Source organism: Felis catus, chromosome A3 (genome assembly GCF_018350175.1).
Source record: "Felis catus isolate Fca126 chromosome A3, F.catus_Fca126_mat1.0, whole genome shotgun sequence".
Lineage (NCBI taxonomy): Eukaryota > Metazoa > Chordata > Mammalia > Carnivora > Felidae > Felis > Felis catus.
Window position 1 is genome coordinate 73,171,714 of NC_058370.1, and position 15,409 is coordinate 73,187,122.

At 42.9% G+C, this 15,409-nt stretch overlaps 1 protein-coding gene across 4 annotated transcripts in view; it reads left to right on the forward strand.

Annotated features, from left to right (window-relative positions):
- Positions 1-15,409, forward strand: part of SPTBN1 (spectrin beta, non-erythrocytic 1) — a 199,863-nt gene that overhangs the window by 86,272 nt on the left and 98,182 nt on the right. For 2 of the 4 annotated variants that reach the window (XM_023251679.2, XM_003983998.6), the window contains exon 1: positions 1,248-1,507. The exons of the other annotated variants lie outside the window; for them this stretch is intronic. In XM_023251679.2, coding sequence (XP_023107447.1) covers positions 1,399-1,507 — 109 coding nt within the window. In that variant the 5' untranslated portion in view covers positions 1,248-1,398. Of the gene's footprint in view, positions 1-1,247; positions 1,508-15,409 lie in introns of those variants that run through there. 4 annotated transcript variants of the gene reach the window in all.

Sequence of the window (15,409 nt, forward strand, 5' to 3'; positions counted from 1 at the left end):
AGTTATTTACCCAAAATATATTTTGACCACTGTTACTGTCTCTGTATGAGATTTTTTTTTTTTTTTTTTTTTTTTTTTTTTGGTTGAGATCGGTGGGAGAAGTTAAGGAGGAGAGTTTTAGTATCTTGAAGAACCCAAAAGTTCAGGAGTCTCATTTTACAAATCAAAGTAGGATTTGAAGATAATTTCTGGTCTCTTAATCTCCCCATCGGTTGGTAAACTCCTCAGGTCAGGGATCCTTGAGGTATATACCTGTGTACCTTTCTCCCACAATGCCTTGCAAATCAGTGCTCCCGTAAATCCTGCATCGACTTAGTATTACGGAGCCAGTATTATACCAGAAAACCTTCCGCTAAACATCTTGTGATGGCCGCAGAAGTCTATTGAGGAGATTCTTCGGTGCGATGAACTCACACTTCCCCTCGCTGTGGCCCTGACCTTGTCTCACTTGTACGCAGTGGCCGGCCGGGCCGCCCCCGAGTGGTTGGCGCCCGCGCAGTAGGGACGCTGCGCGCACCTAGGTGCGCGGCCCTGGTGGCCGCGTTATCTCCACGGACGCTGAGGAGTGGATGAACCGCCCCGGCCGGCGACCTGCGGGGCTCCTCACCCTCCCGGGCTGCCTCCTTTTCATGTGATAGTAATCGGAGACTTTTCCGTTACACGAGGCTCTCAACAAAAGATTGTAATTCCAGCAGCTTTGTTTGGGAAGGTACCACTGCGACGGGCGCGTCCTGGGCCTGGCCCGAGGGTCCGCGGCTCCAGGGCTTTAGAGGCGGCGTGGGCCGTCCCGGGCCGCCTGTAGGTGGGGGGACGCCGGCCGGCCGGCGTCCCCCGCGCCCCTCCTCGTGGTACAGCCTGCGTTTCCCCTACAATGCTGTTATGCTAATCAGGTGACATCACCGCCCAGCGCACGGAGAGTGGCTCATGATTAAATTACAAACCGGCGGCCGCCGCGGGCAGCCGGGAGGAGGTGTGTGTACTGCTCCCGCGAGCTCCTGGGCTCAGCGATCGGGGCATGCTTAGGATTGGCCATATTTAAACACATTTTTAAAGTAGGACTTGCACCTTCCTTCCCTTCCTCCCCCCGTCTTCCCGCCCCTCCTCGGTAATTTATTTCAAGCTTCTAGTCGAGAACCACAAAAGAAAGGAAAACAACAAGGAATTAGATGCGTGAGTGGTAACTCCTGGCCGGGCTAAGGTGGACTCTGCTGCAGCCAACTTCCTATCAGATCAGCCTGCTGGACTTTCAGACCGGAATGGGGCTTGCCTGAGGTCCAGCCCTTTTCACAGGGGCCGGGAGCCAAGCCGTGCGGAAGCTGCTGTGTGTTGGATGGGGGTAGGCGGGGGCCGGAGTGGGATTTCCACCGTGCAGCCCGCCGGGGCGTTACGCCGGGCATAATGGAATTGCAGAGGACGTCTAGCATCTCTGGGCCGCTGTCCCCAGCTTACACGGGGCAGGTGCCTTACAACTACAACCAGCTGGAAGGCAGATTCAAGCAGCTACAAGGTAAGCCCCCGTCCCAAAGGCCGGACCTGCCCTGCCTACAGGGGTTCCGAGGTTTTATTTGTGCCATATGGTATGTAACCCTAAAGAAGACGAGCCGCCGTTTGGCCCAGCCCCAAAGCCTCTGGTTGGCTGTGAGCACCCCATTCACTCCTTAAAGGAGACACTTTCTCACTCTCTAGAAAAGCCTCCATTTGGAGTCCCATTCTCTCTCCCCCTCTCTCCCTTTCCCCCCCACCCTCTCTCTCCCCCTCCTCCCCTCTGCCCTCAACCCAGTATCCTTTTGGCTTTCTAGGTTGTCAGGTATCTGCTGCTCACTGCACACACCTTTTCGGTCCTTTTAGCTATCTTTGCAGCTCAGTAGATCAATGCTAATAGACCTATTAGTATGCAAGCATTAGATTCTGGGTCGCCTCTGTCTCCCAGCGCCCCCAGCCTCTTACCTCTGGGAATCCTAAAGGTGTAAAGTGCACTGCTCGACACCCAGTCCCGTAGAACAATAGCAAAAGGGAGGAGGGAGTGGTCTTTTTGTTCTTAAGCCTTGGGTAAATTACAGTTTTGATTCCGAAGCTTAATTTTAACTCTTTTGATGTATTGTGTTGGGGAGAACCTTCCCATCAATTTAGTAGGCTATGTAATTTATAATGAAAGCCAGTTATTGTCATTCCAGTGCTATGGGTTGGATTAGTTGGATCAATTATAGGTTTCTTGGCGTCTATATTAGTCTGAAATAATTGAATGAATCCAGTATTTTACCGCACATATTTTTATGGAGAGCAGGGACCTGTGTGCAGCAGTGTGTGGGATGATGGGCCTGCAGCCCGCTGCTGGGGTGGCCCCTCCAGCCCTTGGCTGTCCCTGCCCAACCAGCAGGCCTGGCTGGTTTCTCAGAGCTTGTACATGAAAAAGGACTCATATAACTGAAAACAGAACTCTTTCCGTTTGGAAGCCCCTGGAATCAGTAGTAGGCCAGGAATGGTTCTAATGCTGTGAAAAAGTGGCCTTTACACACTGTATGTTTCTTATTTTAACTCTTCTTAGTGCCACAAATGTGGTTCCTGTGAGGAGGAGGAAGGAAGGAAGCAGCTCAATCCTAAAATGTTTTCATTGGGAAGGGGAGGGAGGATATATTTCATTCAAAGGTTTATTTGTCTTGTGAAATAGTTGACAGTAATGACACTTTTCTGGAAAACAAGAGGCAGAACGGGACGTGATTTTAAACATTTGCTAGTCTGTGCTGCATTCCTGGGGCAGTTAGCTAAGAGGAAGCTCCATTCCCCCCAGGGAGTAGTTATGTGTCTTTGCTTCATTCCCCTTGAGCTCTTTGAAGGTAGAATTTGCTTTTTGGGAAAATTTGGGTTGGGGAAACAGGGCGGTAGGGGATATTTGCAAACGGTAAAGAAAGGAATGGTGGTGTGTCTGTTATCTTCTGGGTCTGTGCTGGAAGCCCCATGGTTTTAGGTTTTAAGAATTCAGAATGCACCTCCTGTAAGCATGACTAAGTCTCCCTGCTTCATTGTGTCACACCGCTAAGGAGAAAGCACCCAACGGGCAGATCCTTGATCAGAAAACCTATTACCAACATCCAATCAGCCCACTCCTGTAGTCTCAGGGAAAAAAAATGCAAAACCAAGGAGAAAATGTAAGAAGGTGTGGGGAGCAGTGTTCTCAAAGGCCCACCCATAACAAAAGGCCGTTATCTGAAAGGTTTGAGGATGGTTGTAAAACTGCTCACTGAGAAGGGTGGAGCTTACACACAGGAAATGTCTTAAACTGTCCTCCCTGGATACAGTAAAATTTAAATTAAAAAAAAAAAACACAAAATCACCAGGTGCTCATTACTGTTTCTCAAGGAAATCTCTTCAAAAGGTGTAGGCTTCACATTTTGTTTGCTGGCTTTTTTTTTTTTTTAATGACTTTTGCTCCCTAATGTAGTACCAGATAACTTATTTCTGAATATTGTGGTTTAGGAGTTACACAAGTTGAGTGTTGGTATTTCTGTAACAGAAAACTACCCATGTTGAGGAACTGAGAAAGGGTGAATTAACTTCCAAGTATGGTGGATCCCAGGAGAATTACAAACATCGCATCCTCCTTGGTAGGGGTGTGTGGAACTGATTGCATTGTGAGCAACTTTAGGAAAATTTTTGCTAAAACTTTTTCCCTTTCCTACCCCCAGTTTGTATTTGTAGTTCTTACAATCATCACATCTTTTATAATATATAGATTATATCATCTGATTTAATTTTATGCATGCCTCCAAAGCTGCTCCTTGCCCCACCACCCCGTTTTTTATTCTTCTGAATATCATCCTTCCTAGCAGTTATAACCCAGTATTGGTAAACTGGTCTTTTGAATTGATTTTTTAAAATGCTTCTTACATGAATTTATTCATTTAGCATTTATGCCTGAGATGTTTATTTCTGAGGGTACTGTGATTTCGTAGGAGATATTTTTGCTGGCTTCGCATATTTTCACAGTGGATCCTAAAAATTTCAGGAGGGACCAGGGGATGAGATTTGATGTTGTAGCTAAAGGAATATGATATTAAAATGTGTTTAGTCTACTTAGATAGTAAGCAAGTAAGTGTGACTTATTTACACTCTGATTTAAGGGTCTGAGATGTAGAGTGATATCTGTCACACTGGTGTTCCTGGTATAAGTAAAACAAGAAACAGACTTTCAGCCTCTGATGGCTTCAGACGTTAACCACCAACACCCAGCACACCTAACAGACACACCCAAAGTGCATTCTCTCTCTTTTTGAAATTGTTCATTTGCAAAATTAAGTTACCACCTTCCTCAGAGCCTGATCATGTGTCTTTAAAGGTGGGTTAGTTTTTTTCAAATAAGAAAGAAATGCTAAAACGAAAAACTCAACCTGACATGTTTTAAAAAATGTGTTTGTAGTAACAGATTCATAATACCTTTCCTTCAGTTTCAAATCAGCCAGCTGAATTCCCTATAGGAATTGCTACTCTTCTACTCAGGAACTGTTGCTTGTGCCTAGAAAGTAAATTAAATGCCAGGCTCTTTAACTTGGCATTGGACCCTCCCCAAATGACCCAAACCCCAAATACTTCATATTCTGCCTCTTACATTCCAGTCAAATCTTCCAGGTAGGCAGGCTTGCAGCTCTTCATAAAACCAAGCCCCAGGTTTTGCCTTCATTGTCTGCCTTTTGCCTTAAATGCCCCACTCTTCATTTTACGTGCACAAATCATTCCTATAATTTTTTAAGACTCTGCTCACATTCCAGTTATTCCATAAAGCTTCTTGTCTCCTCTCTTGTGGTTGGTGGGAAAAAGATTTCATTGAGTGCCTACTGTGTCCCAGACATGTTAGTAGGAGCTTTATATATGGTATCTTGTCTTCGTAACACACCTAGGAGATTTTAAAGATGAGAAGACAATCAAATAGCTTGACGAGGGTTCACAGGCATTACTGAGCTCAGGCTGCATATTGTTGTTCTCTAGGTTTCTTTTCCTAGACTTTTAGATACTGATTTTATTTCTGCAATAATAATAATAATAATAATAGTAATGAGGTTACATTGTGAAATGGGCACCCTAACCAGATTGCTCTCTCCTGCCTACCTGCCTCCCAGAACACTGATTCTCTTGGCCCCGGCGGTGGGGTTGTAATGAAGACAGGATCTAGTTGAAAAGCATCAACATGAATTTCTTCTGCCTTCTTTGCAGTCTAACCCTGACATCTAGCACTTGGTATTTCTGGAAAAGGTGCTTTTTCTTAGCTGTTCTGGCTCAATGAACGTGCCCAGTGTCCAGAAGGAGTTATGGAGTCATTTGTCTTCAGTGGGACACAGAGAAAACTACAGAGCAGTTTATTACTTGCTATCTCAGAGTTGTCTTATTGCATTTCTTCATATTTTTTTGTGGTCCTGGTTTCTTCTCTTAGTGCAAGAGCATTGCTGGTCTTAAGTTTTTAAGAACTTGCCAGTTTGTTAGGGTACCTAGATATTTGTCTTGCATAATATCTTAAACCTTAGAGAAAGAAGATTGCTGGGCTTCTACCTCCTCATCATGAAGAAAATTTAAAGTTCTTAGATACAGTGTTAGCCTTCATATATTTCCCATTGTGACAGTGAAAAGAGTTGGTGACGAATGAGAACTCTTTTTTGGGGGTGGGGGCCAGGATTTATAAGAGCATTTTTGGGTTTAATGAAAGCATGTCAAGATTGGCGTTTTGGTCTGGATACCTGCCAGTACGATACGATAGCTTTTCTAAGCCCAGATAACTTTGTGGGACAAGTAACCAATTAAAAAAAATCTTTTTAACAGTTTACCAGACTTTCAGCCTAAAATTTGGAAGTTCTTTTAAAAAAAATTTTTTTTAATGTTTATTTATTTTTAAGAGAGAGAGACACAGCACAAACAGGAGAGGGACAGAGAGAGAGGGAGACACAGAATCCAAAGCAGGCTCCAGGCTCTGAGCTGTCAGCACAGAGCCTGACATGAAGCTCGAACTCTTGATCTGTGAGATCATGATCTGAGCCAAAGTTGGACACTTAACCGACTGAGCCACCCCAGAGCACCTTAAAATTTGGAAGTTCTTAACAGATTTGTGAATTAGAATCCTTTTTGAATGGTGTAGTAATAATAACTACTACTAATGTGTACAGCACTTAACTTAATCATCTTGCATAATTAACTAAATGAGACTATTCAAAGTACCCAGCATGGGATGTAGTACTTAGTAAGTTCTAAGTAAGTGTGCATGTATTTAATAATAATATTTCTCTGGGCTAGATATTATTTTTTATAGGTAAATAAGCAGATCATTTGGTATGAGGCTACCGCTCCAGAATCCAGGTTTTTGGATTCCAAATTTGATCTCTTCTAGGACAACAAAGTGGGTTAGGTATGAGCAATAGCACCCATTCCCCAGATATCATGAATTGCATTGTGGTGGCATGGAAAATTAATGGACTGGTCAGATTACTGGACATGTGGTGCTCTCTGGTTTTGGTGGGCTAGGAACTCTGATGGTCAAGGGAATGCCAATTCCTTTAGCTTAAATCTGGTGTTTGACTGGGATGTCCATTAAAAGGACTGTGGGAGGCCAGCTAGCAAGAAGAAGGAGGTGACTGATAACTCCCTTTGAGGGAGAGAGACCACTTTTTTTAGGGTAGTGAAATAGGAGTAAATGACCTGACTGCTGAGGAAGCTTTCTGATGACTCTGTTCCTGTCACCTCTTCACATGCCTAGGGCCCAGAAAGGGATCTCTTCCCGCGCCCCACTGCCTCTACCTGTGTTTTAGTCTCTTTGGTCTCCTAAAGCCTCCTAAAACTGGGCCCTGATTAGAGCTCTGTGCAAAAAGTTTTGGGATTTGACTCCATTGTGACTTGGCTCCAGCTGACCTTCCCATTTCCAGCTCCTGCTACTCCTTCCTCAACAGTACTCAGTATTCCCTAAACCTACCCTGCATTTTCCCTGCCCTTGAGACCCTGCTCTCCAGCTTTCTTGCACCGGGAATTCTTTCTTGAGTCAGGATTGTTACTTTCGAGTTCCAGTTCAGATGCCACTTAATTCTAAGTATTCCCAGAGGGAGAGGAGGTCAGAATCTCTGCTTGGATTCCCTTCCTATAAGATTTAAAGTTTAAGCACTTGCTCATTTTGTGATTTTTACATACTGCTTTTGGTTACTATAGGGGCATAACGACAAAAGTCTGACATAACCTGTCTTACATGTAATAGTTACCAAGTCTGTTAAAGAGTAAATAAATGCAATTATTATTATGGGCTGCTTTATTGCAGTGGTTCTCAATAGGAGGTACCCCAGCCCAGCAGCATCAGCATGATCTGGGAACTTGCTAGAAATATAAATTCTCAGGCCCTACTTCTGAAACTCTGGGGTGGGGCCCAGCAGTAGGTGTTTTTTATAGCCTGCCAGGTGGCTCTAACGCACACTCAACTTTGAGAATACTCCCTTGTTGGATCATTCATAGAATCTTTGTAATTTGGTGATGGGGAGGAACTGACTGCATAAATTGCTCCTAAATAGGAGCAGATAATATATGTGATTTATTGAAGAATGAAGAGTTGTGAAAAAGTATGTTCAGAACAAAATTGTTTAATAGTGGAAAAGGCATTTAGTCAGGAATGGCCTCTGTCCCACTAAATTAGAAAAGCCATTTAACATCTACAGGCTTCAGCTACCTCATCTGCCAGATGGGTCAATTACCTGTCCTAGTTGCCCACCAAGTTGGTGTGAAGATCAATCCAGAAAGATCTAAGTTTAGAAAAAATAGAGGTAAAGACACTAGTATCTGCAGGTTGTGAGTACAGTTCTGTAAGGCATCTCGCTTAGTTCCATTTAGGTTCTTAAGAATCTACTGCATTTAACTGTAAAAACAGAAATCCCAACGACCTGGTGACTGGAAGGCAGGCATGCAGTACCTCGCCACAGCCCTGTCCTGGATCTCTGAAGATCTGGGCTGCTTTCCTTATCCGAATACCTGTCAGGTTTACCTTCCAGGGTTGTGTTGAACAGTAGCTGCCATAATCTATATGAAGCTTCCATGAAAATATCCATGTACTATTAAAAATGTGAAGTGTGGTTATTGTTTCCATCGTCATCTTTTCTTTTAAAGAAAAGTTCTACATGTGGATGAACTCTTAAGAAGTCTGGTATTGCACAGCAATTTAAATATGGATTTCAGGGTTTGTTTTCTTGTCTTCTGGAAAATGACATGACTAGTGACAGAGCTTCAAGTTTTCAGTTAATGATAGCTTCATAGGCATACATCCATCAAAGTGGAATTACACCTGTGCACGTTATCAAAGTAAGCCAGGTAGATCTCGGCCATTTTTAGATCTTGGTATCTTTTCTCCCCCTTGTCTGACAAGTTTCTATCAATTCTTAGGCCCCCAGCTATGAAAAACTAATGACAGGTGAAATAAACAATAAAGGTATTGTAAGCATTTTTCTAACTTCTGTGTTCTTAGCTGGCTAAGATTGCTGGCTATGTTCTTAGATTGGCTTAATTAAGACTTTGGCAGTTGTTAAACCAGTTCATGGGTGCGAAGGACTTGGCATTTAAAAGCTCAGTAGTCCGTCACTAATCTAGGTAACTTTAGAGCAAGAAGAATCCCAAGAAATAATAAAACTGATTTTTAAAATAGAGGGTTTGCTTTCTTGCTTATCCTATCAGCTTATTAATAAAAATGTGTTGAGACCTGTCCCCTGGTTAGGAAGTGTGTGAGGAAGTATATTTCAGCAATGCTGGAAATGCTGATTGAGCTTACAGAGTAGAGACACAAGTGGAGAATAAACTTGTTCCAGGTTAGAGACCCAGGCTAGGGATGCAAGACCAGGGTAGGGGAAGTGGAGCAGGTTCAGGGTGGCCAGAGTTTGTAGAGTGCAGAATGAGGAAGGGTGGATAGGAGGGGTTCTAGAAGGATAATTGAAAAGCCAGAGGATGTGTGGTTCTGTAAATCAGGTTAAGGAGTTCGGAGGTAAGTTGAGCAGTGGAAAGCCACTGAAGGATTTTAGATAGGATAGTGACTTGTTCTGACTTTTTTTTTCCTCCCAAGAAAGGTGTGTTTGACTGCTTAGAGTGTTGATTGCTTTAGAGGGTAGTGGTCAGGAAAAGAGGCTGGAAACCAGTTGGGAGACTGTTGCATTTGTGGGGTGAGAAACAGCATAGCCTCCTCGAATTTTAAATTGCAAGGTACTTAGAACCTGGTTACTTAGTGTGGTCTGCAGATGACCTGGGGGTTTGTTAGAAATGCAGAATCTCAAGCCCACCCCAGATCAACTAAGTCAGAACTTCATTGTAACAAGATCCCCAGGTGGTTTGTAGGCATCTTCAAGTTTAAGAAGTGCCTCCTTGGGGGGCACTGGGTGGCTCAGGTCATGATGTCACAGCTCAGATCGTGGGTTCGAGCCTCTAGTTAGTCTCTGTACTGAGTTCAGAGCCTGGAGCCTACTTAGGATTCTGTGTCTCTCTCTCTGCCCCTCCCTTGCTCATGCTCTGTCTCTCTCTCAAAAATAAATGAACATTAAAAAAAAAAAAAAAGTGCTGCCTTGAAAATAATCTCTACTTGCCTCTTTACCCCTGTGAGCAGACAGCAAAAAAGTTCCAGAAAGCTTATGACCTTCCTGAGGTTTAAAGTTTATGTGTTTTATATGAGTCTACATTAAAGGTTTCCTGGTCTTTTTCTCTTTCAGGTAATCTAGAGCATTTTAAAGTAACTATAAAAATAATCTTATATCCAAATGTATAATAGTTAATTAAAGAAAGTTTAGTATTACCCTAGGAGATTACAGGGCTTTAAAAGCATGGTTGGTTAATTCCTAGCTTTGTAAATCTTTGTAGAATTTGGCTGGGATTTTTGCATTTGCTAATCCTGCATTTCTCAAAATTGGTGAGGTTAAAAAAGCACAGTTTCTTTTCATTTACCCATTTGGTATATGTATTTTTTAAGTTTGTTTTTTTAATTTGAGAGAGAGAGTGTGAGTGGGGGTGGGGGGAGGGGAGAGAGAGAATTCCAAGCAGGATCCCTGCTGCTAGTGCAGAGCCTGACACAGGGCTTGAACTCAGGAACCTGTGAGATCGTGACCAAGGCCAAAACCAAGAGAACACTTGAGCCACCCAAGCATCCCTACCCATTTGGTATTAATGGAGCATTAAAACAATTCTCTCGGCCAGTTTCTTTAAGTTCTTTCAGAATTTTAGCGTGTTATCCTGGGAAGTAGAGGTTTGGTAAATTCATACCTGCTTTATGACTTCAACCTTTTACATACTTTTAAACTTTTTTTTAAAGCAAAAAAATTCCTTCCCCCATGCTCCGTTTTAGTAAAAGCATCCTATATGAAATCAATGATGCCCTTGTTGCACTTGCACTTAGACTTTAGTCCACTTTCATGTATATCAGACTTCCCTAGCAGTGCCTTCAGGTGTGGCTGTTAAAAGTGGATTTAACATACATTAAATATCTGTTACTTGATAAGTGCTCATTTCCTGTGAGTCTGCAGGTGAAGCTTTAAAATTGGTGGGTATTAATTAGGTGGAGGAGAAAAAACATCTGCTGAAACTTGATGGCTGGAAGTTTTTGCCCCTTAAAGAAGAAAGAAAAGGGATGGGGGAGATAAGTTATTTCTGTTCTCAACCAGCACCAGTCCAAAGCCTTCCTGATGAAAAGGGCACAGGTAATGAAAGCAGTATGAGTCAAGAGGCCACTCAGGTGATATTCTTACCACAGTAGGATTGAAGGTCACTTATGGGCAAAAAAAGTTTAATTTCTAACTGTTCTTTATATTACTCCAAAATTCACTTATAAAATAATTATTTCATAGCCAAATTATGACATGTTCAAAAAGAAAGAATAGTTTAAGATCCAGCAATCCCAGCAGATTTTAACTTTTCGATAGTTCTTATCTATATGCATGTACAGTTTAACGTTATTATAATCATTATATAGATTCAGTTTTTTGGTGTCTTGTTTCTGTTTTTCATTTAACATTTTATCATAAACTTTCATATGTGAGTATTTCTGTGCCTATTGCCAAATTGCTTTGTAGATCAGGGCAGTCTTTTTACTAATCTGAGCCTGTTCACTCATCTCTGGGATGAAGGTAAATACAGATTTTATGAAATAAAATTATTGTAAGAAAAAGTCAGATTCTCCATGGAAGTGGTCACAGTACCTGGTACATAGTAGACCCTCAGTAATCAATGACAGCCATTATTATTACACGTTCTGGTTAAATGGCAAAGTGGGGCCCAACAGTGGCTGGTCTCTTGAACTTAAGTTGGGTATCTTACCCCACCTCCACCCCTGAAACCTGTTCTGGGTGTGGTTTCCTTCAGCATGTCAGAAGAGTGTTTGGTTTGCTTGAAAATGCACCCAACTGAAACACCCCTTTTATGTTCCCCTTTAGAACATATTACAAGGTTGACTGCAGTCACTTGAGTCTGAGTCTGATAACTTTTGATGTAGGTTGAAGGTCACAATGGTGCTGGCTTTCCCAAGTTCATAAAAAGCATCTAGAGCAGTTATTGCTGGAGCCAGAGCTTCCAGCACTTTGTCAGAGAGAACTACTGTAGCCAAACTAATATTACCCGCCTTGTGCAGATTGGTGAATGCCTCTACTGTGTGTGCTTTTGAAAGGCCTTTCTTAGCTTTTCTCTCTCTGCCCCAACCTTGTTTTCAAGAGGCATAGGGTCTTTAAGTGGCAAATCCAGTAATCACAGTAGCATGGAGACACAGGCCAGCCTATATTTGGTTTTCACAAAGGCCTTGTGAAAGATCCGGCCTTAAAGTCTCTTTTAATACTGAAATGATGCAAGTGGAAAGTTAATTTGAGGATCACTGAGGCACGCTTTATTCATGAAGAATGTGAGCAAAACATAAAAAGTCTGCAGGCTCTGTTCTTCTTTGGTGGCAAGGAAATTACATAGGCTGTGTCATTATTTGGGTGAATTTTACCCCCTACGGAGTGTAATTGTGCTGGAATTTTGGAGTGAGAGCTGCCGTTTAAGTACAGACTAGTTGGAGTGTGTGTGTGTTTTGCCTGAAATACTTACACAAACGATAGACCTTATTTTGGTGACACTGAAGATGTGCAAATGGTGGTTATCTCTTGGAATGTGGCCTTGGCATTTTGAATTAGGTTTTTTTTCTTTTTTTAAGAGAAACTTTGAAGGTCTGTTTTAATATATTTTTTAATGTATATGAAATCTTTGAAAGTCCGTGTATTCTGTTTGAACTATTAAATGCCAGTGAGTTTCTGTTTATCACTAGTTTGTGTAGTAGTTGAGAGGTGAGTACAAGTCTAGTGCAAAGTGTGTTTCTGATGCTTGAAAATGGTGCCCTGATTTCTATTGAAGGAGACGTTTACCTACAGAGGTTTAAACAACTTGCTATAAAAAGTTGACTCTTGTAGTGGTAGAGGGAGATTATGCATTATCTGTGAACAACTGCCAAGCAGATGAAATCACAGCTGCACAGTCTGTGGTGGAGACTGGGTGGGAGTGGCTGGGGGAGCAGAGGAGGAGAATGATCAGAACCTAGCTGTGGTGGTGTGGTGCAGAAGACTCAAAGGCTGTGGTCGGCAGTGTTCAGCGTTCGGACATTTCATCTCTCAGAAACACAGCATCGCGTAAAGCACATGGGCCGCGGAGTCACGTAAACCAGTATCAAATCCTGGCTTCACCAGTGACCTCCCTGGACCCCATTTTCTTGATCTGTTAAAAACTGGGAAAAATAAATAGCCCTTGGGGTGGCTGTAAAACTTAAATTAGTACATCGTATTGATTGGGTGACAAACTCATCCTAGTATGTCAGAGACTTTCCCAGTGTCAGCAGTGGCTATTCCTTCTGGGCAATCTCCCCAAGTCCCAGGCAAGCTGGGCAGTGGGTCACTATAGTTACATATGAAAATACTTACCATGTACAGAAGACAAGGTCTGTGTGTGTTTGCTCATCCCTATATGCCTTCCTACTGTTTGACACATAAATGAGTAAAGTAAGGAAGACAGTAATGCATACAAAGTTCTTTAAAGTGAGTTAGCTGGTCTTCCTCCCTGTGGCCTCTCCTCTCCTGAGAAAAGAGGTGGCCTTACCAGCCACATAATAAATAATGTGTTGAAAGAGTGAATCATATAATAATGGTTTTGGCTCTATGATGTAGCTAAGCTATAACTTCAGGAAGGGCTCATCTGGATCTATTTACTTTTTTGATAAAATGAAATTTCAATAGGACCCTAGGGACCTCTCGCATAACAGTCCCTGTAGTCTGCAGGGTGCTGGGGGATTTAACTTTGGCGAGGAGAGAAGGAAGCCCATGGTACTGAAGTACTTAGAGAGGTAGTAACAGTTCCCCAGAAGTTAATTAGACTTATTGTTGTGGTTGTTTTTCCTTTTTTCCCTTTGAGTGAGATGGGGCAAGAGTAGTTGGACCAGAGAAGGTTAGGATCACCCTAATGTAATCTAGTTTCATAGCCAGAGAGGTGAAAAGTACCCTGTGAAATTGAAATCCATTGTTCTAGGTGTGGTAGCCATTCGTTCAGATTTTTATACTGTGTGACTGTGAAATGAAGGCAGTTTTTCTAACTGCAAATATGTCTTTGCTCACAGTGATACAGCATGAGTAATGTTTTTCTGGAAGCCAAGCAGTTAATGATACTCTGAGCAAATAGAGGCAGGGCCTCAGAAATGTAGATATCAGATTATGATGCAAGCTTGGCTTTTTAAACTGAAGAGATAGCCACGAGAAAACTAGCTGTGGCCAAAGACTGTTTCTCAGCTCACAGTGATTTCCAGTCCCCTGCCCCCTCCTTAAAAAAAAAAAAAAAAAAAATGTTGGTTTTCCTCTGCAAATATATATGATTTCTATTTTGAGACAGGAGGTTATTTTTTCATTTGAAACACAAGGAAGCAATTTTTAAAAGTCCTAGTCATTCAGCAGTGGGCCTGACTATAGCCAAGCTTGACTAGGAGTTCTTGGCCACAGAACCACATACTGCAGCCTTTATTAGGGTAGTAAATTCAGTTGGCTTTTTGGGAAAGGAGCGGCCTGGAATTGAGGGAGAGGCACTAGGGCACTGGCCTGCTGGTCTAGGGCTCTGCATCTGGCCGGCTTTGGGACTGTTTGCCTACCTGTGTGCTGAGTCAGATGGGAGGGTGAGTCCAGATATCATCTCAGCCAGTGTTGTCATCCAGTAATTCGGTAGTGACCTTTCTTACCTCATTTTACTTATGAGCTCATAGTTGTTTGCAAAGGTAAGTTATGCTGTGGATCACTTTTTCTGTGATAAGGAGCAGCTCTTTTGCTCATCAGTGTTTTTTGGAAGAGGAAACTGAGGCACAGGGCACTCAGTGATTTAGCAGTTGGCTTTGGGATCTCCTCTATTTCCCCTTCCCTAGTGGGAATTTACAATGTAAGTCATTTGCTAAGGTCCCCTGCATTAAAAACCGACAAATAAAACTACTGCAGTGGGAGACGTGATTGTTAGAATAATAGTTGGTGTTACTCAATTCCTGTTTAATATTCTGCCTTATGGAGGGCATCTCTGTAGCTCGTTGCTAGGCACCTAGGGTACAACTTCCCTCTAGAGGCTCACAAACAAGTCAAGAGACAGCAAAACAGATATGCTTTTCGTAATAGGATTTAAATGGGTGAATATAAAGATGGGGTGGGTGCTTCATATACCTGCAAAATGGAGAACACCTGCCCTCCTTGCTCATCCAGGAGTTGCTTTGAGAATCAGTTACAATAATGTGTGTGAGCACCCTATGAAAAATACAAATCCGTAATCAAATCCAAGAAATTTTTGTGTGGGGAAACGAATGGCAAGACTCTGTTCTCAGTTTCACTCAACTGGTCTGAAGAAGGAAACAGACCTTTTCAATAACAATTGCCTGTATTTACTGAATACTTAAATACCTGACTCTGTGCCATTTATTATATGCATTACCTCATTGCAGGCTCAGAGGAATGCTAGAGATAGGCATAGATGTTATCTCTGTTTACAGATGAGGAAACCAAGGCTTGGAGAGATGAAGACACTTGCTCAGTGTCACAGGGCCAGTAAACGGCGGGGCCATGATCACACCCAGCTGTGTGTTCACAGACCCCACTCCACGCTGCCTCTCTGGAGATAGTTATCTTCCTGGGAAGATCTAGGCGTGCCAAGGTGTGGAGAGAGCGGTTGGACCTCGTCTAGCAGCAGCCTACACAGTTTCTTGAGTGTGCTTTGAAGCAGCTTCCTCAGCGCTTGCTCCTCAGAAAGCGTCCTCCCCTGTGGGTGTGGGATTTATGATGTGGTTTCCTTCCTCCTGCCTCTGGCCCTTCTCCCCCAGGGTCAGAAAGCCCACGGGTGGCTGATAATGTGCTGTGCTGGAGTCACTGGTCCCCGCCCTGTGTTCAGGATGGGT